Below are 22,920 nucleotides of genomic sequence, written 5' to 3'. Positions count from 1 at the left end.
GTGGGGGTGTTAGTCTTAAGAAGAAACCTAGTGTGATGATTTTCATTTCATCTTTTCCCTTTTGTTTGGTCTGTTTTCACGCTGAGCATTCAAATATTGATTTTAACTTAGCTACTCCACTCGAGGCGACCACAGGTATCTCTGTACAGTCTTAGTCCGATCCTAACTGTAAAATACACAACCATAGGAGAGAAACAGAACGCTCAACTCTTAAAGGTCACTGCTCACCATAGCTTGAAATACGACACCATAATCACGTTTCGCCTCAACTTTGGAGGTCGAGTGGAGCCTGAGAGGGAGCCCGTCACTCAAGCCAGTGTTTATTGAATGGTTCTCTGCAGATTCGCTAAACAACCAGACACCTGCAGTTCCTTACCGCCGGCTCCCAGCAGCAGAGAAAGACAAAGTCCCAGGCGTTGCAGGTGTTCAGAGCAGCCTTGGCAGGGAAGGCTTATTTCAGCCTGGATGTCTTGAAGCTTCCTTCCCCTGGTTGAAGATCACAGGTATAGGCCCCCGAGTGGAAGGTTATTAGGAGTCCGGGGCCGTCTCGGCAGGGCTTGGTGTGGTGTTGGCGGATAGGAGGAAATGCCATGGCCGCGTTCCATTCTGAGGAAGAACCCCGTTTCTTTAAATCCTAATAGAGCCTCGTCTCATTTAATTGGCACACTTCATGCCTGAGCCGATCGTAATCTGTTTTCTCCTTCAGGGAGCTGCGAGACAGACGATTCGAGCCAATGCTATCTGACAGGAAGAGACTCACTGCGGAAGCCGGATAAGTTGAGCTCATCCAAAACTCTGGCAGATCCCTTTGACAAAATCTTCAAAATGTGGGCAATCTCAGAGCAAAGAATGCTTTACCTTGTGTGCTTCAAACAGCCGTCCTCCTTCCTTCCCAATCCCTACACCACCACCTTCCTTCACTCCACATTCCACACCAATCACCAAAGACTGTCACCTGCTATCTATATGAGATTTAGTCAAGCGAGTGGGTGCCAGCAATCTATTCAATCACACTCAATCTTCTTTAAACAGCTTGGGTCTTTGAGTAGAACAGAGGGCCTACAGGTGCTTTATACCAATGACCCACTGACTTAGTTCTGAGGCAATCCCGTCTTACCCTAGGGGAAATGTTCTAGAAGGATTTACTGGGCTAAAGCCTTACATGGACGCCAAACCATATAGTGAGGACTGTGGGACCATGAAACCCACTGACCAGGGGAGCTATGGGTTAGTATATCGACATAAAATGTGTGCATTACTTTTGTGGATAGTAGAGGTCGACCGATTAATCGGAATGGCCGATTAATTAGGGCCGATTTCAAGTTTTCATAACAATCGGTAATCTGTATTTTTGGCCAAATATTTTACATTTTATTTTTTTAATATATTTTTTAACCAGGCAAGTCAGTTAAGAACACATTCTTATTTTCAATGACGGCCTAGGAACGGTGGGTTAACTGCCTTGTTCAGGGGCAAAACGACAAATTTTTACCTTGTCAGCTTGGGGATTCAATCTTGCAACCTTACGGTTAACTAGTCCAACGCTCTAACCACCTGCTTTACATTGCACTCCACGAGGAGCCTGCCTGTTACGCGAATGCAGTAAGAAGCCAAGGTAAGTTGCTAGCTAGCATTAAACTTATCTTATAAAAAAACAATCAATCAATCATAATCACTAGTTAACTACACATGGTTGATGATATTACTAGTTTATCTAGCCTGTCCTGCGTTGCATATAATCGATGCGGTGCGCATTCGTGAAAAAGGACTGTCGTTGCTCCAACATGTACCTAACCATAAACATCAGTCTTTCTTAATAAAATCAATACACAAGTATATATTTTTAATCCTGCATATTTAGTTAATATTGCCTGCTAACATGAATTTCTTTTAACTAGGGAAAATGTGTCACCTCTGCAACAGAGTCAGGGTATATGCAGCAGTTTGGGCTGCCTGGCTCGTTGCGAACTGTGTGAAGACTATTTCTTCTTAACAAAGACAGCCGACTTCGACAAACGGGGGATGATTTAACAAAAGCGCATTTGCGAAAAAAGCACAATCGTTGCACGACTGTACCTAACCATAAACATCAATACCTTTCTTAAAATCAATACACAGAAGTATATTTTTAAACCTGTATATTTAGCTAAAAGAAATCCAGGTTAGCAGGCAATATTAACCAGGTGAAATTGTGTCACTTCTCTTGCGTTCATTGCACGCAGAGTCAGGGTATATGAAACAGTTTGGGCCGCCTGGCTCGTTGCGAACTAATTTGCCAGAATTTTACGTAATTATGACATAACATTGAAGGTTGTGCAATGTAACAGGAATATTTAGACTTAGGGATGCCACCCGTTAGATAAAATACGGAACGGTTCCGTATTTCACTGAAAGAATAAACGTTTTGTTTTCGAGATGATAGTTTCCGTATTCAACCATATTAATGACCTAAGGCTTGTATTTCTGTGTGTTTATTATATTATAATTAAGTATTTGATTTGATATTTGATAGAGCAGTCTGACTGAGCGGTGGTAGGCACCAGCAGGCTCGTAAGCATTCATTCAAACAGCACTTTCGTGCGTTTTGCCAGCAGCTCTTCGCAATTCTTCAAGCATTGCGCTGTTTATGACTTCAAGCCTATCAACTCCCAAGATTAGGCTGGTGTAACCAATGTGAAATGGCTGGCTAGTTAGCCGGGTGCGCGCTAATAGCGTTTCAAACGTCACTCGATCTGAGACTTGGAGTAGTTGTTTCCCTTGCTCTGGATAGGTAACGCTGCTTCAAGGGTGGCTGTTGTCGATGTGTTCCTGGTTCGAGCCCAGGTAGGAGCGAGGAGAGGGACGGAAGTGATACTGTTACACTGGCAATACTAAAGTGCCTATAAGAACATCCAATAGTCAAAGGTATATGAAATACAAATCGTATAGAGAGAAATAGTCTTATAATTCCTATAATAACTACAACCTAACACTTCTTACCTGGGAATATTGAAGACTCATGTTAAAAGGAACCACCAGCTTTCATATGTTCTCATGTTCTGACCAAGGAACTTAAACGTTAGCTTTTTTACATGGCACATATTGCACTTTTACCTTCTTCTCCAACACTTTGTTTTTGCATTATTTAAACCAAATTGAACATGTTTCATTATTTATTTGAGGCTAAATTGATAGTATTTATGTATTATATTAAGTTAAAATAAGTGTTCATTCAGTATTGTTCTAATTGTCATTATTACAAATAAATAAATAAAACCGCCTGATTAATCGGTATCGGCTTTTTTTGGCCCTCCAATAATCGGCATCGGCGTTGAAAAACCATAATCGGTCTACCTCTAGTGGATAGGTGGTGAATTTGACTATTTGGTGAATTTCATTATTGCTGATAACAAACCATGAGGGACCCAAACCTGATGACATCCATAATACCTGCAGACCTGCAGTCCAGCCCCCTCACCCGATAAATAACCTCAGAGCTCAGGGACTTTCAGGAGAAAGCCATTATTTAGGATGGCCATTAGTCAGGGCTATTTAATTGAAAGGCGAATTACCTGATGAAAATCATGGAACACCCTATTCTCTTTATAGTGCACTACATTTGACAAGAGCCACATATGCACTACCCATAGATAGACTCTTAGGGTTTGACATTGAGGAGGACATTGCCCCTAAGAGCTTGGATACAATCAAGCTGGAGTGCCCACCCTCTGAATAGCACATAGACTCCGAGAAGCTGGTATGGAAAGACCAATCATCTCTATAGGCTGAACCACACTCGCAGGCAAGAAAAAGGACCTGAATTAGAATAGAAAACATCGCCAAGAGGCAGCAGTATAACTTCCTATTTCCAAGTGAGCATTTAATAATCTTCCCCTTGACTGCAGGAAACACTACCAATACGCAGAGCAAGCAAAGGTCACAGAGAATATGAAATCATTTGTCTTGTTCGCTCTCTTTCTCTCTCTGGCGAAAAAAAAGCAGGTTCAGTTAGCTCTCTCTCTCTCTCCATTCTATTCTTGAGGCTCAAGCCGTAATCATCGGTGATTTCACCAGGGTTAAAACCACAGAGCAGCCCTGCAACCACACAGTGGAACAGAGCGGAGGAGGAGTCAGTAGGGTACCAAACAAACCTGCTCTCCACATCATTTACACAGTAAACTGATAGAGGAGCTAGCAGCAGCTAACAAAGCAGCAGCAGCAGCTAACAAAGCAGCAACTCCTTGGTGCTGTGAACCAGTCACATAAGACATATTAACCTTGTATTAGAGGCAAATCCACAATGGTATTCACAGCCTGGTTCTGTAGGAGGCCCTGGACTAAATAACAAAACTGTTGTCGGGCTGGCATGTGGCCCAGTGGAGGAGGTGGTGAACAAGTTAAGTACAAAGGCTGCTGGGCCTCCACTATGGGGCTGTGAGGTAGGCTAGAAGCCTTCATTAAAGCTGTGAACAGGTTAGGTTAAGCGAGGTACGGGTAAGGAGGGAAGGTGATACACTGTGGGACAGTGAGGTAGATAAAGCAAAGACATTGTCACCTCCAAGAGACAGAATCAACACAAGCACAAATACATGTAGTTGAAAGAAACCATTACTATTATGACAAAAAATGAAAATGCCCAATTGAATATATATTCATTTCAAATCCTTCCTGGGCAGTATAAGGTGTGTGAGGACGTTGTCGTTGGTCTGTGCCCTATGCCTTCTACTCATCTGTAGAAGAAGAACAAGAATCCAATCAGTACAGCTTCACTGTGATTACACAGAGGGGTGAGACAGCTTTGGACAACACTGAATCAACTGTGTTTTCAATCTTCACAAGGAGATTCAGTTTCACTCATTGACTCTGGGGCAATGAGGAGCATTCTGAGAGGTTATTAGGATTACACACACACACCCAGCCACACATAGACAAACAGACAGACACACAGAGACAGACACAGACACACATACATACAGGCAAACACACACACAGACACGCAGCCAGCCAGCCAGCCAGCCCCACAGGCACGCACGCACGCACGCACACACACACACACACAGCCAGAAAGACAGACAGACACACACACAGACAAACAAACACACACACACACACACACACAGCCAGACACACACAGCCAGGCAGGCACAGACAGACATACAGACACACAGGCACACAGACACACACAGCCAGACACACACAGCCAGGCAGGCACACAGACACACACACACAGGCACACAGACAAACACACACAGACAGGCAGACAGACACAGGCTCTGGGTGCCTCAGAGGTGGGCATCATGACAGATATAATCCCGTGGACTAGAGGAGTCTACTTCCCTCTTTCATCCCTCAGTAACCCCTGGAGATGAGGAGTCTACATCCCTCAGTAACCCCTGGAGATGAGGAGTCTACTTCCCTCAGTAACCCCTGGAGATGAGGAGTCTACATCCCTCAGTAACCCCTGGAGATGAGGAGTCTACATCCCTCAGTAACCCCTGGAGATGAGGAGTCTACTTCCCTCAGTAACCCTTGGAGATGAGGAGTCTACTTCCCTCAGTAACCCCTGGAGATGAGGAGTCTACATCCCTCAGTAACCCTTGGAGATGAGGAGTCTACATCCCTCAGTAACCCTTGGAGATGAGGAGTCTACATCCCTCAGTAACCCCTGGAGATGAGGAGTCTACTTCCCTCAGTAACCCCTGGACTAGAGGAGTCTACATCCCTCAGTAACCCCTGGAGATGAGGAGTCTACTTCCCTCAGTAACCCCTGGAGATGAGGAGTCTACATCCCTCAGTAACCCCTGGAGATGAGGAGTCTACATCCCTCAGTAACCCTTGGAGATGAGGAGTCTACATCCCTCAGTAACCCCTGGAGATGAGGAGTCTACTTCCCTCAGTAACCCCTGGAGATGAGGAGTCTACTTCCCTCAGTAACCCCTGGAGATGAGGAGTCTACATCCCTCAGTAACCCCTGGAGATGAGGAGTCTACTTCCCTCAGTAACCCCTGGAGATGAGGAGACTACATCCCTCAGTAACCCCTGGAGATGAGGAGTCTACTTCCCTCAGTAACCCCTGGAGATGAGGAGTCTACTTCCCTCAGTAACCCCTGGAGATGAGGAGTCTACATCCCTCAGTAACCCCTGGAGATGAGGAGTCTACTTCCCTCAGTAACCCCTGGAGATGAGGAGTCTACTTCCCTCAGTAACCCCTGGAGATGAGGAGTCTACATCCCTCAGTAACCCCTGGAGATGAGGAGTCTACATCCCTCAGTAACCCCTGGAGATGAGGAGTCTACATCCCTCAGTAACCCCTGGAGATGAGGAGTCTACATCCCTCAGTAAATGTAACCTTTTATCTCACTGCTTAGCTTTCGTGGCTCTGCTGTACTGTGCAGAGAATGTTTTTGGGGCGGAGGTAAAAGTCAGACTGAATTCTAGCTGGATTTAGGTTATTTTAGATTTGCTTTGAATAGTATTTTTCCATTTCTATAAAGTCAGGTTTTCACACATTAGAACAGTACATCAAGATAAAACATCATATAACCACAAATAATAGTTAAGGCTGTTGTTGATGACAGGCTAAATGAACTAAACACTGAGTGTGACTCAATGGAAAGTCCAGGTACAGTATCTCTGATGGCAGGTGAAAGGTCAGAGAGGGGTCAACAACAAATGCAGGAGTTGTTGCAGCTCACCCAGATAAGTCCACTTTGTTTTGAGACAAACTCCAAACCGATTATAACAAACCTATGACTAAGCATTAGCAACCCTGGCTAATTAGCCTGCTCTGGGTGTAAACAAGGCAGGAGAGAGGAAGGGCGAGGGGGATTGACTGGGCTCCCCTTTTTCTGCAAATTTGGAAGATTACGCCAGGAAATGGGTAGAGGTTAAGAGTGCCCCATTGCATAATCATGATGATGAATCATCTCGTTGTGTTGTTTAGTCCCAACTGTAAAACTCCTGAGAGAGAATTGTTCACTTTGTCAAGACTGTGTGAAAACTGCATTAGGTTTATTACACTGGGTATAGCTAGCTGATAAAGCACTACTCTTGGAGGGCAGAGGAAGGAGATTAATTAGTACCATATGCAAATAATATCCCAAAAGACAGTCACTCTGGTCTGTAGTAAGACAATACATAGCGTAGCACTGAAGGGTAGATGGCTGTATGTCAACAGAGGTGGCAGTGTCCCTGGTCCATTTAAACAGACTCATTCAGTACAGTACATGTAGCTTCCTGTGGCCTAGGGCCCCTGGGCCGTCACAGCTCTGCTTAAGATGCACTTTGGGGCTGACACATTGAACAGGGAGGAAAGGCCTCTCTTCTGTAGAGCACTCTGTCATAGTAGTACACACACACACACACACACACACACACACACACACACACACACACACACACACACACACACACCAGCTTGCTAGGTCTGGGAGAGCACAGTCTGTGAGGAGACAGATCCTATGACCCTGGTGCCCCACGCCACCTGCTTCCTACCCCTATGAAGCACACACACACACAGCCAACAGCACTCTGCTAATTGGCTAATTCTGGATCCACACCAAAGAAAACACACACAAACACACACACACACACTCAGACATTGATAAACACACATGCGGGTGCGCGCACTTCCAGCCCCCTCCTCCCTCCCTCTCCTCCCTCCACTTCTGACTTCTTCCCTCCAAAACACAGCTGCTGTGCTTGGTACAGGTGTGCTCCCATTTCTCTGAGAGGACACTGGCTAATTAACTGCTTTATTCACTCAGATGGACACACACACACACACGCACACACACACACACACACACACACACACACAGAGGGTGCAATAGTGCGGGCAGACAGACCGGGCCCTGCGGCCATGGGTTCAGTGTGGTGACCCGGGGAAGGGGGTGTATGGGGCCAGGATCCAGCCCCTCTCTGTCAGTCAGTCTGATTGGGCCTCCTCTAACCCAGGACCGCTCGAGACGTTTCCAGGACAGGAGCCATGTGGCCCGTTCCTGAAAGGTCCAATGCAGCCGTTTTTATCTCAATATCAAATCCCTTCTGGGTAACAAATAAGTACCTTACTGTGACTTTTTCAATTCAAATGGTCAAAAAGAAAGAAAAATAGCTTCTTAGCAAAGAGACATTTCTCAAGCAAGAATTTTGCTAGGACTGTCGGAGTGGGAAGGAGAAAACTGAAAACTAGCTGTTATTGGCAGAGAGGTTGGAAACTATCTTTATTATTGGTCTATTAACTAATTTACCAAAATTCCATCCCACCAGAACAGCCTGACATTTCAGGCGGTCTTTCAAACAGTTCTTACACTAAAAGGGCATTATCATCGTTTTAATAATTTCACAGTATTATTCCAACCTCAGTGTGGAAATATACACTGCTCAAAAAAATAAAGGGAACACTTAAACAGCACATCCTAGATCTGAATGAAAGAAATAATCTTATTAAATACTTTTTTCTTTACATAGTTGAATGTGCTGACAACAAAATCACACAAAAATAATCAATGGAAATCCAATTTATCAACCCATGGAGGTCTGGATTTGGAGTCACACTCAAAATTAAAGTGGAAAACCACACTACAGGCTGATCCAACTTTGATGTAATGTCCTTAAAACAAGTCAAAATGAGGCTCAGTAGTGTGTGTGGCCTCCACGTGCCTGTATGACCTCCCTACAACGCCTGGGCATGCTCCTGATGAGGTGGTGGATGGTCTCCTGAGGGATGCAACGTGGCGTGCAACGTGGCGTTGGTGGATGGAGCGAGACATGATGTCCCAGATGTGCTCAATTGGATTCAGGTCTGGAGAACGGGCGGGCCAGTCCATAGGATCAATGCCTTCCTCTTGCAGGAACTGCTGACACACTCCAGCCACATGAGGTCTAGCATTGTCTTGCATTAGGAGGAACCCAGGGCCAACCGCACCAGCATATGGTCTCACAAGGGGTCTGAGGATCTCATCTCGGTACCTAATGGCAGTCAGGCTACCTCTGGCGAGCACATGGAGGGCTGTGTGGCCCCCCAAAGAAATGCCACCCCACACCATGACTGACCCAACGCCAAACCGGTCATGCTGGAGGATGTTGCAGGCAGCAGAACATTCTCCACGGCATCTCCAGACTCTGTCACGTCTGTCACGTGCTCAGTGTGAACCTGCTTTCATCTGTGAAGAGCATAGGGCGCCAGTGGCGAATTTGCCAATCTTGGTGTTCTCTGGCAAATGCCAAACGTCCTGCACGGTGTTGGGCTGTAAGCACAACCCCCACCTGTGGATGTCGGGCCGTCATACACCCTCATGGAGTCTGTTTCTGACCGTTTGAGCAGACACATGCACATTTGTGGCCTGCTGGAGGTCATTTTGCAGGGCTCTGGCAGTGCTCCTCCTGCTCCTCCTTGCACAAAGGCGGAGGTAGCGGTCCTGCTGCTGGGTTGTTGCCTTCCTACGGCCTCCTCCACATCTCCTGATGTACTGGCCTGTCTCCTGGTAGCGCCTCTATGCTCTGGACACTACGCTGACAGACACAGCAAACCTTCTTGCCACAGCTCGCATTGATGTGCCATCCTGGATGAGCTGCACTACCTGAGCCACTTGTGTGGGTTGTAGACTCCGTCTCATGCAACCACTAGAGTGAAAGCACTGCCAGTATTCAAAAGTGACCAAAACATCAGCCAGGAAGCATAGGAACTGAGAAGTGGTCTGTGGTCTCCACCTGCAGAACCACTCCTTTATTGGGGGTGTCTTGCTAATTGCCTATAATTTCCACCTGTTGTCTATTCCATTTGCACAACAGCATGTGAAATTTATTGTCAATCAGTGTTGCTTCCTAAGTGGACAGTTTGATTTCACAGAAGTGTGATTGACTTGGAGTTACATTGTGTTGTTTAAGTGTTCCCTTTATTTTTTTAGCAGTATATATAAAACACAGGAATATCCTGTTTTTGACTGCATTGGACCTTTAAAGTAATCACTGATCTAACACAACTGGACAGGTGAAAGCAGGAGCTCCAGTATTTCAGTTCTCACAAATCCAGTCCTGTCGGATCAGTGACTACTACAACGAAGGGAGGAAGGAAGGAGGAACTTTCTAAATATTCAAACAAGGACTTAGAGAGCCAGGAAAACCCAGGCCACTCAATCAAACCCGGGCTATGTCCCCAATATCTCTGGAAAAATAATGAGAATATTCAAACAATGCCAAGAAGCTAAAACGGACACTTTAGAAGAGACAATAGAATCAGTCCCACTACATGCCTGACAACTGACGAAACAGGTCTGATGGTACCAGCAGCAGGATATGGGGGAGACTCATCTAAACAACCAGCCTCACCAGCCAGTGTAGGATCCAGACACCTCCACAGCCAGTGTAGGAACCAGACACCTCCACAGCCAGTGTAGGAACCAGACACCTCCACAGCCAGTGTAGGAACCAGACACCTCCACAGCCAGTGTAGGAACCAGACACCTCCACAGCCAGTGTAGGAACCAGACACCTCCACAGCCAGTGTAGGAACCAGACACCTCCACAGCCAGTGTAGGAACCAGACACCTCCACAGCCAGTGTAAGAACCAGACACCTCCACAGCCAGTGTAGGAACCAGACACCTCCACAGCCAGTGTAGGAACCAGACACATCCACAGCCAGTGTAGGAACCAGACACCTCCACAGCCAGTGTAGGAACCAGACACCTCCACAGCCAGTGTAGGAACCAGACACCTCCACAGCCAGTGTAGGAACCAGACACCTCCACAGCCAGTGTAGGAACCAGACACCTCTACAGCCAGTGTAGGAACCAGACACCTCCACAGCCAGTGTAGGAACCAGACACCTCCACAGCCAGTGTAGGAACCAGACACATCCCACAGCCAGTGTAGGAACCAGACACATCCCACAGCCAGTGTAGGAACCACACACCTCCACAGCCAGTGTAGGAACCAGACACATCCACAGCCAGTGTAGGAACCAGACACATCCCAGGGAATGAGTCCATACACCTCCACAGCCAGTGTAGGAACCAGACACCTCCACAGCCAGTGTAGGAACCAGACACATCCCAGGGAATGAGTCCATACACCTCCACAGCCAGTGTAGGAACCAGACACCTCCACAGCCAGTGTAGAAACCAGACACCTCCACAGCCAGTGTAGGAACCAGACACATCCCAGGGAATGAGTCCATATACCTCCACAGCCAGTGTAGGAACCAGACACCTCCACAGCCAGTGTAGGAACCAGACACCTCCACAGCCAGTGTAGGAACCACACACCTCACCAGCCAGTGTAGGAACCAGACACCTCCACAGCCAGTGTAGGAACCAGGCACCTCCACAGCCAGTGTAGGAACCAGACACATCCCACAGATCTGTATTAGAGACTTGATGAGATCCGATAGAGTCCATCACCTTGAAATCACACATCCCCTGAACGACCCAGGACAAGAAGAGGACATCACTTCCAAATAAGCCTTACCTTGCCAAACTGTTCAAAATACTGCTTCACATCTTCAACTACTGTGTTCGCTGATAATCCTCCAACGAATATTTTCTTTGTTCTTGTGACCATCTGGAAGGAGAGAAGAAGAGAGAAGAGAGATCACCATATGAAAGCATTTTAGAGGACAAATCTCAAGAGCATTCACTGTAAGGGGACAAATTCATAGTTTGAGTCTGAAAACAGCATTGAGTAGTGTAGCATGTGAGCTGCAAGTCTGCGGTCATTTGTTGGGGTGTGTAGGGACGTGTCCAGAGGACCACCTGTCGCTAATGTCACTACCTGTGCCCTGTCCTTCCCAAGGCCACACAATGAGTTATGACACTTTTACTTTCATACACAAGAGGAGAGGAGAGAGAAGAGGAGAAAGAAGATAGGAGAGAGAAGAGGAGATAGGAGAGAAGATGAGATAGGAGAGGAGAGAGAAGAGGGGAGGAGAGAGAAGAGGGGAGGAGAGAAGATAGGAGAGAGGAGAGGAGAGAAAGGAGAGAGAAAAGGAGAGGAATGGCGAGAGAAGATAGGAGAGAGGAGAGGAGAGAAAGGAGAGAGAAAAGGAGAGGAATGGCGAGAGAAGATAGGAGAGAGGAGAGGAGAGAAAGGAGAGAGAAGAGGGGAGGAGAGAGAAGAGGAGAGGAATTGAGAGAGAAGATAGGAGAGAGGAGAGGAGAGAAAGGAGAGAGAAAAGGAGAGGAATGGCGAGAGAAGATAGGAGAGAGGAGAGGAGAGAAAGGAGAGAGAAAAGGAGAGGAATGGCGAGAGAAGATAGGAGAGAGGAGAGGAGAGAAAGGAGAGAGAAAAGGAGAGGAATGGCGAGAGAAGATAGGAGAGAGGAGAGGAGAGAAAGGAGAGAAGAGGGGAGGAGAGAGAAGAGGAGAGGAATTGAGAGAGAAGATAGGAGAGAGAGAAGAGGGGAGGGGAGAGAAGATAGGAGAGAGGAGAGGAGAGAAAGGAGAGAGAAGAGGGGAGGAGAGAGAAGAGGAATGGAGAGAGAAGAGGGGAGGGGAGAGAAGATAGGAGAGAGGAGAGAAAGGAGAGAGAAGAGGGGAGGAGAGAGAAGATAGGAGAGAGAGAAGAGGGGAGGGGAGAGGAGAAAGGGGAGAAGAGAAAGGAATCAAGGTTTAAACCCAGAGAGTCAAAGGAGAGAGCACATCCCTCCCCTTGTCCACCACCATCCATGGTTGGACTACCCATCAGCACTAGCAACACAGTCCGACACAATGGATGGCCGAGCGCAGCCAGGGAATCCGTCAACATCGCTCACATTTATCACCCGCCATCTTTAGAAGCAACAAGCCAGCACCACTTCAGTCTTCATCTCTCTACCTTCCTTCCTTCTCCTCTCTCCGTCCGTCTGACATCTTTCCCTCCCTGCAGTTTCATCTGCTTCTCGTGATAGATAATCTGCCTGTATGTCTTTATCCCCAGTCGTTTTCAGGCTGGGCTTGACGCTAGCACGATGCCTCAACTTGTCTGCCGAGATTTTTCAGCTCCTGCTGTCTTTACGCCTTCTGACAGGGATGTGGGTATCAGTGTGTGTGTGTGTGTGTGTGTGTGTGTGTGTGTGTGTGTGTGTGTGTGTGTGTGTGTGTGTGTGTGTGTGTGTAGGGATCTCTCAGGTCCTGGAACAACGCAATTACTCTGTCCATTTCTCTTCACTGTGACACCAGACAACAGGCCTTCATCTTCCCTCTCTCCTCCTCCTCCCTCCATCCCTATCCTCCTACTGTCTCTTTCCCTCTCTCCTCCTCCAATCCCTATCCTCCTACTGTCTCTTTCCCTCTCTCCTCCTCTAATCCCTATCCTCCTACTGTCTCTTTCCCTCTATCCTCCTCCTCCCTCCAATCCCTATCCTCCTACTGTCTCTTTCCCTCTCTCCTCCTCTAATCCCTATCCTCCTACTGTCTCTTTCCCTCTATCCTCCTCCTCCTCCAATCCCTATCCTCCTACTGTCTCTTTCCCTCTCTCCTCCTCCAATCCCTATCCTCCTACAGTCTCTTTCCCTCTATCCTCCTCCTCCTCCAATCCCTATCCTCCTACTGTCTCTTTCCCTCTCTCCTCCTCCAATCCCTATCCTCCTACAGTCTCTTTCCCTCTATCCTCCTCCTCCTCCAATCCCTATCCTCCTACTGTCTCTTTCCCTCTCTTCCCTCCATCCCTATCCTCCTACAGTCTCTTTCCCTCTATCCTCCTCCTCCTCCAATCCCTATCCTCCTACAGTCTCTTTCCCTCTCTCCTCCTCCAATCCCTATCCTCCTACAGTCTCTTTCCCTCTATCCTCCTCCTCCTCCAATCCCTATCCTCCTACTGTCTCTTTCCCTCTATCCTCCTCCTCCTCCAATCCCTATCCTCCTACTGTCTCTTTCCCTCTCTCCTCCTCCAATCTCTATCCTCCTACAGTCTCTTTCCCTCTATCCTCCTCCTCCTCCAATCCCTATCCTCCTACTGTCTCTTTCCCTCTCTCCTCCTCCAATCCCTATCCTCCTACAGTCTCTTTCCCTCTATCCTCCTCCTCCTCCAATCCCTATCCTCCTACAGTCTCTTTCCCTCTCTCCTCCTCCAATCCCTATCCTCCTACAGTCTCTTTCCCTCTATCCTCCTCCTCCTCCAATCCCTATCCTCCTACAGTCTCTTTCCCTCTATCCTCCTCCTCCTCCAATCCCTATCCTCCTACTGTCTCTTTCCCTCTCTCCTCCTCCAATCCCTATCCTCCTACAGTCTCTTTCCCTCTATCCTCCTCCTCCTCCAATCCCTATCCTCCTACAGTCTCTTTCCCTCTATCCTCCTCCTCCTCCAATCCCTATCCTCCTACTGTCTCTTTCCCTCTATCCTCCTCCTCCTCCAATCCCTATCCTCCTACTGTCTCTTTCCCTCTCTCCTCCTCCAATCCCTATCCTCCTACTGTCTCTTTCCCTCTCTCCTCCTCCAATCCCTATCCTCCTACTGTCTCTTTCCCTCTCTCCTCCTCCAATCCCTATCCTCCTACTGTCTCTTTCCCTCTCTCCTCCTCCAATCCCTATCCTCCTACTGTCTCTTTCCCTCTATCCTCCTCCTCCTCCAATCCCTATCCTCCTACTGTCTCTTTCCCTCTCTCCTCCTCCAATCCCTATCCTCCTACTGTCTCTTTCCCTCTCTCCTCCTCCAATCCCTATCCTCCTACTGTCTCTTTCCCTCTATCCTCCTCCTCCTCCTCCAATCCCTATCCTCCTACTGTCTCTTTCCCTCTCTCCTCTTCCCTCCATCCCTATCCTCCTACTGTCTCTTTCCCTCTCTCCTCTTCCCTCCATCCCTATCCTCCTACTGTCTCTTTCCCTCTCTCCTCTTCCCTCCATCCCTATCCTCCTACTGTCTCTTTCCCTCTCTCCTCTTCCCTCCATCCCAATCCTCCTACTGTCTCTTTCCCTCTCTCCTCTTCCCTCCATCCCTATCCTCCTACTGTCTCTTTCCCTCTCTCCTCTTCCCTCCATCCCTATCCTCCTACTGTCTCTTTCCCTCTCTCCTCTTCCCTCCATCCCAATCCTCCTACTGTCTCTTTCCCTCTCTCCTCTTCCCTCCATCCCTATCCTCCTACTGTCTCTTTCCCTCTCTCCTCTTCCCTCCATCCCTATCCTCCTACTGTCTCTCTCTCCTACAGTCTCTTTCCCTCTCTCCTTCTCTGACACCAGACAACAGGCCTTAAATCTTCACTCCATCCTTCTTACTGTATACCTTCTCTTCCTCTCTCTCCTCCTCTCACCTGGCATATGACTGCTGACTCCCTCCTACACATTAGCATACAGGCTGATGGTTAGAACAGGCTTTCAGCAAATTAGACATCAGAGCAGCTCTGAGATGAGACAGTAAGAAGCCTCAGCTGCAGTGATGACTGACTGCAGTAGGTCTGCACCTCCTCCACAGTGAGGAGAAGGTCTAGAAGGACACCTCTACACCACTGACAGACGGCATCTAGGGCCAGGGCATTTACTGTAGGCATCACATCACTGTCCACCCTCAGCTTCAATATCCCTCACAGAAATATACAGAAGCAACTGAAGATAACTAGCTGGAATAACGATCCACAGCTGATGCTGTGAAGCAGCTAGACAGTTTCCTACCTGTATTTCATAGAAGTTTTGTTTGAATTGGAGGGAAAGGACAAAAACATGGTGTGTGGATGGTCATGGCTGTTACAAGATGAACGGCATCATAAAGCAGTGAGGTGTCAGAGAGAGAAGCTTACAGAATCATTCAGGGGCCTTGATGTGTTGGAGAGGTTGAGGTAATGGATGGAGTCTGTCGTCTCTCCTTGTCGTGTACTGACATGCCTCAACAGGAGAAGCAAGCAGCCTCTCTCTCTCTCTCTCTCTCTCTCTGCTCTGCTCTCAGGGGGTTTGGAGAGATCCAGGCGGGTGCAGTTAGTTACAACACCAAACTGTGTCTCATTATTTGTGCAAATTTGAAAAGCTCTACCTGTGAAGCAGTGGAGAGGGTGACGGGGGAGAGTCGTGCCGAGAGGAGGCGAGAGGTTCAGTCCGTGATACAAAGATATGAACACAAAACAATGTCTGGGCTTAAACAAGCCAGGTCTATACCCCTCCTCTCCACCAGACACTAGTCAGGGCTCAGAGCCAGGTCTATACCCCTCCTCTCCACCAGACACTAGTCAGGGCTCAGAGCCAGGTCTATACCCCTCCTCTCCTCCCAGACACTAGTCAGGGCTCAGAGCCAGGTCTATACCCCTCCTCTCCGCCCAGACACTAGTCAGGGCTCAGAGCCAGGTCTATACCCCTCCTCTCCGCCCAGACACTAGTCAGGGCTCAGAGCCAGGTCTATACCCATCCTCTCCACCCAGACACTAGTCAGGGCTCAGAGCCAGGTCTATACCCCTCCTCTCCACCCAGACACTAGTCAGGGCTCAGAGCCAGGTCTATACCCCTCCTCTCCTCCCAGACACTAGTCAGGGCTCAGAGGCAGGTCTATACCCCTCCTCTCCGCCCAGACACTAGTCAGGGCTCAGAGGCAGGTCTATACCCCTCCTCTCCACCCAGACACTAGTCAGGGCTCAGAGCCAGGTCTATACCCCTCCTCTCCACCCAGACACTAGTCAGGGCTCAGAGCCAGGTCTATACCCCTCCTCTCCTCCCAGACACTAGTCAGGGCTCAGAGCCAGGTCTATACCCCTCCTCTCCACCCAGACACTAGTCAGGGCTCAGAGCCAGGTCTATACCCCTCCTCTCCACCCAGACACTAGTCAGGGCTCAGAGGCAGGTCTATACCCCTCCTCTCCACCAGACACTAGTCAGGGCTCAGAGCCAGGTCTATACCCCTCATCTCCACCCAGACACTAGTCAGGGCTCAGAGCCAGGTCTATACCCCTCCTCTCCACCAGACACTAGTCAGGGCTCAGAGCCAGGTCTATACCCCTCCTCTCCACCCAGACACTAGTCAGGGCTCAGAGCCAGGTCTATACCCCTCCTCTCCACCAGACACTAGTCAGGGCTCAGAGCCAGGTCTATACCCCTCCTCTCCACCCAGACACTAGCCAGGGCTCAGAGCCAGGTCTATACCCCTCCTCTCCACCAGACACTAGTCAGGGCTCAGAGCCTGGTCTATACCCCTCCTCTCCTCCCAGACACTAGTCAGGGCTCAGGGGATGGCAGCTGGATGTTAGTTTATTGGTCAGAGAAGACTGTCAAATCACCAGGACTTGAGCTAAAAATGAGTTTAATTTAGGAAATCTGTTCCCAATTATTCCAACAACAACAAAAAATACAAATTATACAAATTAACTATACTCTGGCCACCCGACCATCCGCTCAGACAAAAATGGTCCGTGGCTGAATCTAGCTGTCTGAATCTAGTTGTCTGAATCTAGCTGTCTGAATCTAGCTGTCTGAATCTAGCTGTCTGAATCTAGCTGTCTGAATCTAGCTGTCTGAATCTAGCTGTCTGAATCTAGTTGTCTGAATCTAGCTGTCTGAATCTAGCTGTCTGAATCTAGCTGTCTGAATCTAGCTGTCTGAATCTAGCTGTCTGAATCTAGCTGTCTGAATCTAAACCCCTGGTTTAGGGGATAAAATAGTGTCGGTCCAGGCAGAGATTTAGGCATCTTTGCAATCTCAAGTACCTAAATTCCCAGGCCAAATCCATGAATATGAAAAAGCAGTCTCTGGAGAGCGGCGAGTGGAGAAATGGGAATGACACACCAGCGAATGGCACGGCCTGATGGTGATGGAGGAGAGAATGCAATGTGTTTTCTATCTGTGCAGGGAGCCAGTCGCTGACTTGGGGAATTCTCAGTCAGTCTCCAGCTGCTGATGCTGGTGTTTAGGCCCTGTCGTCTTTCATGGACCGAGCTTGATAATTCTTCTCCCTTTCTGTGCTTCCAAATGCCTCCTGCCTTCCCCTTTTTGAGAATGTCAGCTGTCAGCCTGCCGCTGAAAGATTCTCCCTCACACACGCGGAGACACCACGACACGTCTGGAGTGGGCTGAGTTGTTCTGCCTGCTCGGGCTGTGAAGTGCTGATAAAACACCAATGACAATAGGAGGGAAACAGGTGAGAGGTTTCACAGATGACGGAGACTCTGAAGAGAAGGTTGTCTGTCATCAGCAGGGGTTTAGTCTCTCTCTGTCCTGTGTTACAGCTAATTATGTAGAGGCACTTTTAGAACCTGCCTGTTTGGCGAGCATCAAGTCAACCACAGAGAGCAGATAGAGGACCAATCAAAACATACATTTCCATTAACACGTTCAATGAAATGCAAAAAAATATATGTTTTACTGAAAATGTATGTATTGTTGTCTTTTTAAGAATGCTCCTGAGGCACCTGGTAAAACTGCTGACCCCGATCAGTGACTCCAAGAGCAGGAAAATAATGATTTAACTCTGCAACTCAGGACTTCCTTCAGAGGATGTGCGGACTTCAAAGTTGACGAACAAAAGGAGCAGAGCGTGTCCTGCAGCCTCATGGCATGGAGGCAAATGATAGGAGTGAAGACTGATTATTGAATGTATATTCCTCTGGGCACAGAGGAGATCTAATTAAGATCTTTCATTAGATGTGCTGTAGCCCTCAAACACAGATTCTTATCCAGGCACAGAGCAGGACAACTAAAGGAAAATAGTCACAGAGGGTAGAAAAAGGTGACGCTGTCCCAATATGAACTGACTAAATACTATAGTGTGATTTATGCAGGCGATGCAGGTATAGTGTTAACAGTCGTCAGGACAAGAGGAGAGAGGAGTGTGGAGGGGAAGACCTGCAGGATATTAACTCTATAACCTCCCAAGGAAGCAGTGCAGTGGTCTGTGTAATGACGTGCGTTACTTTACCTATTTACTTGTGATTAAGAGCCAGTCTCTCCACTGTGATTAAGAGCCAGTCTCTCCACTGTGATTAAGAGCCAGCCTCTCCACTGTGATTAAGAGCCAGTCTCTCCACTGTGATTAAGAGCCAGTCTCTCCACTGTGATTAAGAGCCAGTCTCTCCACTGTGATTAAGAGCCAGCCTCTCCACTGTGATTAAGAGCCAGTCTCTCCACTGTGATTAAGAGCCAGCCTCTCCACTGTGATTAAGAGCCAGTCTCTCCACTGTGATTAAGAGCCAGTCTCTCCACTGTGATTAAGAGCCAGCCTCTCCACTGTGATTAAGAGCCAGTCTCTCCACTGTGATTAAGAGCCAGTCTCTCCACTGTGATTAAGAGCCAGTCTCTCCACTGTGATTAAGAGCCAGCCTCTCCACTGTGATTAAGAGCCAGCCTCTCCACTGTGATTAAGAGCCAGTCTCTCCACTGTGATTAAGAGCCAGCCTCTCCACTGTGATTAAGAGCCAGTCTCTCCACTGTGATTAAGAGCCAGCCTCTCCACTGTGATTAAGAGCCAGCCTCTCCACTGTGATTAAGAGCCAGCCTCTCCACTGTGATTAAGAGCCAGCCTCTCCACTGTGATTAAGAGCCAGTCTCTCCACTGTGATTAAGAGCCAGTCTCTCCACTGTGATTAAGAGCCAGTCTCTCCACTGTGATTAAGAGCCAGCCTCTCCACTGTGATTAAGAGCCAGCCTCTCCACTGTGATTAAGAGCCAGCCTCTCCACTGTGATTAAGAGCCAGTCTCTCCACTGTGATTAAGAGCCAGTCTCTCCACTGTGATTAAGAGCCAGCCTCTCCACTGTGATTAAGAGCCAGCCTCTCCACTGTGATTAAGAGCCAGCCTCTCCACTGTGATTAAGAGCCAGTCTCTCCACTGTGATTAAGAGCCAGTCTCTCCACTGTGATTAAGAGCCAGTCTCTCCACTGTGATTAAGAGCCAGTCTCTCCACTGTGATTAAGAGCCAGCCTCTCCACTGTGATTAAGAGCCAGCCTCTCCACTGTGATTAAGAGCCAGCCTCTCCACTGTGATTAAGAGCCAGTCTCTCCACTGTGATTAAGAGCCAGCCTCTCCACTGTGATTAAGAGCCAGCCTCTCCACTGTGATTAAGAGCCAGCCTCTCCACTGTGATTAAGAGCCAGCCTCTCCACTGTGATTGAGTCTCACTACGACTGCTGTTCAGACTATGTAAGAGGAAGACGAGACGCCCCAACACGAGACTCAGCTGATTTGATTGGACGAGACGCCCTTATACACGACTCTTTATGTCTGGACCCTGCCTGATTAGAGTGAGATAATCAAGTCCCCTCCTCCTGCCTTCAATCATCTCCAATCACACATTCAGCACTGATTACCAAGGTCCTTATACATATGGTTTTAACCATGCCCCCACTCAACAAGCTTCAGATAATAACGTTTTCTGAAAGACAGTGGCTGCGAGTTAAAAAGCCCGCCCCCCCTTTTCCTTTAGCTTATGCCAGGCGTGTCACTGGCTTTTTGAGTGACAGTGCGACAGCATGCTTGCCACATTCTATTCACGCTCTCTAAATTTAGCTGCAAAGCTCCAATTTGTCCATATTTGCGAAGTGGAATTGTAATGCACATATTCAAATGCGCTCGGCAGCCACTAACCCTGACTGACAGCCATAGTCCTGTTTGACTGAGAGCTCCCGCTTAGCTGATTAGTTACATTTGCCTGGATGGATGTAGAGAGAGGCTGCCTGCTTTTGGTCGCCGGCCCAGGCCACCCACCCAAACACCCTCTCCTCAGGACCCCCCAGTCAGACAGGGAGAGAGACAGGGAGAGAGACAGGGAGAGAGACAGGGAGAGAGACAGGGAGAGAGACAGGGAGAGAGACAGGGAGAGAGACGGAGAGAGACAGGGAGAGTCATCGAGACACACTCATCTGGCTGAAGGAGACCACACACCGCTACACAGGAACAGCATCAATACTATGAAAGTGCAGCATCAGGCCTACAGTAGAGTATTATGTCTGGCTTCAGTTATCTCCACATAACTACACACAACAACATGTCCCAGAAATAGCATTCAAACTAGATCATGTGCCATTTGACCCTGTCTTTTTAAAAAGGGGAATGGAGCAACAAAAATCGTCAAGCCTTTGAGACTAATCCAGAAGGTCAAAGCAGGGTCAACTTCCATGGATTAGAGTGTAGTAGCCTAGTACTTGATCCAACCATTCATTGGCCAGATACCAGACTGAACACATAACCTAAATCTCAATGCCGAGACGATATGGTAATGATACCTGCTGTACACTGCAGAACAGAAGCTTCCTTTTGGTTCCACAAGAGGATATAGGATGTAACAGGAGTTAAAGCCCTGCTTTGACATAAGCATGCAGCATGTGGCCTTCTTGACGTAAATATAGCGTGTCCTATAAGGCTTCAAAGCAATAGCATGCAGCTCTGCAATCACCTTACATCAAAGAGCATCATCTTCAGGTTAGAGCGGAGGTCCTTGTATAACCATTACACCCCGGTGAGACATAAACACTGCTCAGTAGACTGCATGTCTGTTTCTTTTACAGAATGCTTTTTTAATATTGCCTTGGTAGGACAGGCAGCAATATTGTACCTTGACAAACAGAGGCAATACCCACTCCTTTCTTTTATCTTAATGATTACATGTGCTTTACACTCCTACCCATAGTCAATATATTATTTTACAGTTATGAAGATTGATAGAAGCAGCTTGTAGATTATTAGAGGGCCCCAGTGATGCTGAGCACAGATACACCTCCTCCCAGACTCACACAGGAAAAAACACATTGAATCCAAATGAAGCATCAGCTTTGATAAACAAACTGCTGAACGGGAGAAAATATTTTCACATTAAGGGAGTGAAAAAAATTGAATTGAAAAAAATTGAGGAGAGCTCCTCAAAGCCATTCTGAAAAACGAATATGCTAATTAAGTGCGTGCTTTAGGCAGAAATCTTGGAAACTTTAGCAAGGGAGTTATAAGCACTTAACAAATTACTTACACTATTACGCTTGAAGCCAAATACATGTTTAAAGTGACTATTTTCACTCCTTTTCCATTATAATAGACCTTGCCGATACTAAAGTAAAATTTCCCCAGTTGCCATTTAGGAATATAAGAAAAGAGATAAGTGGACTTGAATGTCCTCACTAACAGTCCTCACTAACCGTCCTCACTAACCGTCCTCACTAACCGTCCTCACTAACAGTCCTCACTAACAGTCCTCACTAACCGTCCTCACTAACCGTCCTCACTAACCGTCCTCACTAACCGTCCTCACTAACCGTCCTCAATAACCGTCCTCACTAACTGTCCTCACTAACAGTCCTCACTAACAGTCCTCACTAACAGATCTATCAATGTTCCCGGTCGTTTGGAAAGAGATGACTTTCTTCAGTGCAGCAGATGATTCATACACTGAATGTCTAAAAGCATAGAGCGGGAAACGACACATGGAATAACTCTGATCACTGAGCTTTACATCTATGGGGAAGAATACCCAGGACCTATACAACAGAAGTGTTCCCTAGCCTAAAAAAGATACCATGATGAACAATGCAAAGTTATTCTATCTTCAAAGAACTGAAGCAGCACTGTACTGTATTGTGTAGCTCCATCAAAATAGAATGGTATGAGTAACTTCCTAGAAGATGAAACCATACCTTATCCCACCCCAGACAGCACCAAGATCAAACAAATCATCATCTGTCCGGAGGTTGGCCATTTTATAGTCATTGACATGATGGCAGTAGACCTGTATAGTTTAGAAACATCACAAAATACAGACTGACCCTTCCTGATGCACTGTGACCTGTCTGTTCCTCTGAGCATCAACAGCCTCCTCTCAGTGTTAGAAGGTCATGAGAATGTTGATCTTCTGAGATTGGCTATCATCCCCAAGACTTCAATCCTCTGTTCCAGGAAAGAACTGATTACTAAGTTCAGTCCAGGTCAGTGAACAACTGAACAGAGTATGAAAAAGAGAACTATAAAAAGAGAAGAATAAAAAGAGAAGAATAAAAAGAGAACTATAAAAAGAGAACTATAAAAAGAGAAGAATAAAAAGAGAACTATAAAAAGAGAACTATAAAAAGAGAACTAT

General features: G+C 47.4%; 1 protein-coding gene across 12 annotated transcripts in view; it reads right to left on the bottom strand.

The window, feature by feature from the left end:
- Positions 1 to 22,920, bottom strand: part of LOC115163590 (RNA-binding protein Musashi homolog 2-like) — a 338,641-nt gene that overhangs the window by 243,969 nt on the left and 71,752 nt on the right. For all 12 annotated transcript variants that reach the window (XM_029715600.1, XM_029715603.1, XM_029715604.1 and 9 more), the window contains exon 6: positions 11,448 to 11,540. In XM_029715600.1, coding sequence (XP_029571460.1) covers positions 11,448 to 11,540 — 93 coding nt within the window. The remainder of the gene's footprint in view (positions 1 to 11,447; positions 11,541 to 22,920) is intronic.

The sequence above is a fragment of the Salmo trutta genome, chromosome 26 (genome assembly GCF_901001165.1).
Source record: "Salmo trutta chromosome 26, fSalTru1.1, whole genome shotgun sequence".
Taxonomy (NCBI): domain Eukaryota; kingdom Metazoa; phylum Chordata; class Actinopteri; order Salmoniformes; family Salmonidae; genus Salmo; species Salmo trutta.
This window is presented reverse-complemented; position numbering and strand designations above follow the sequence as displayed.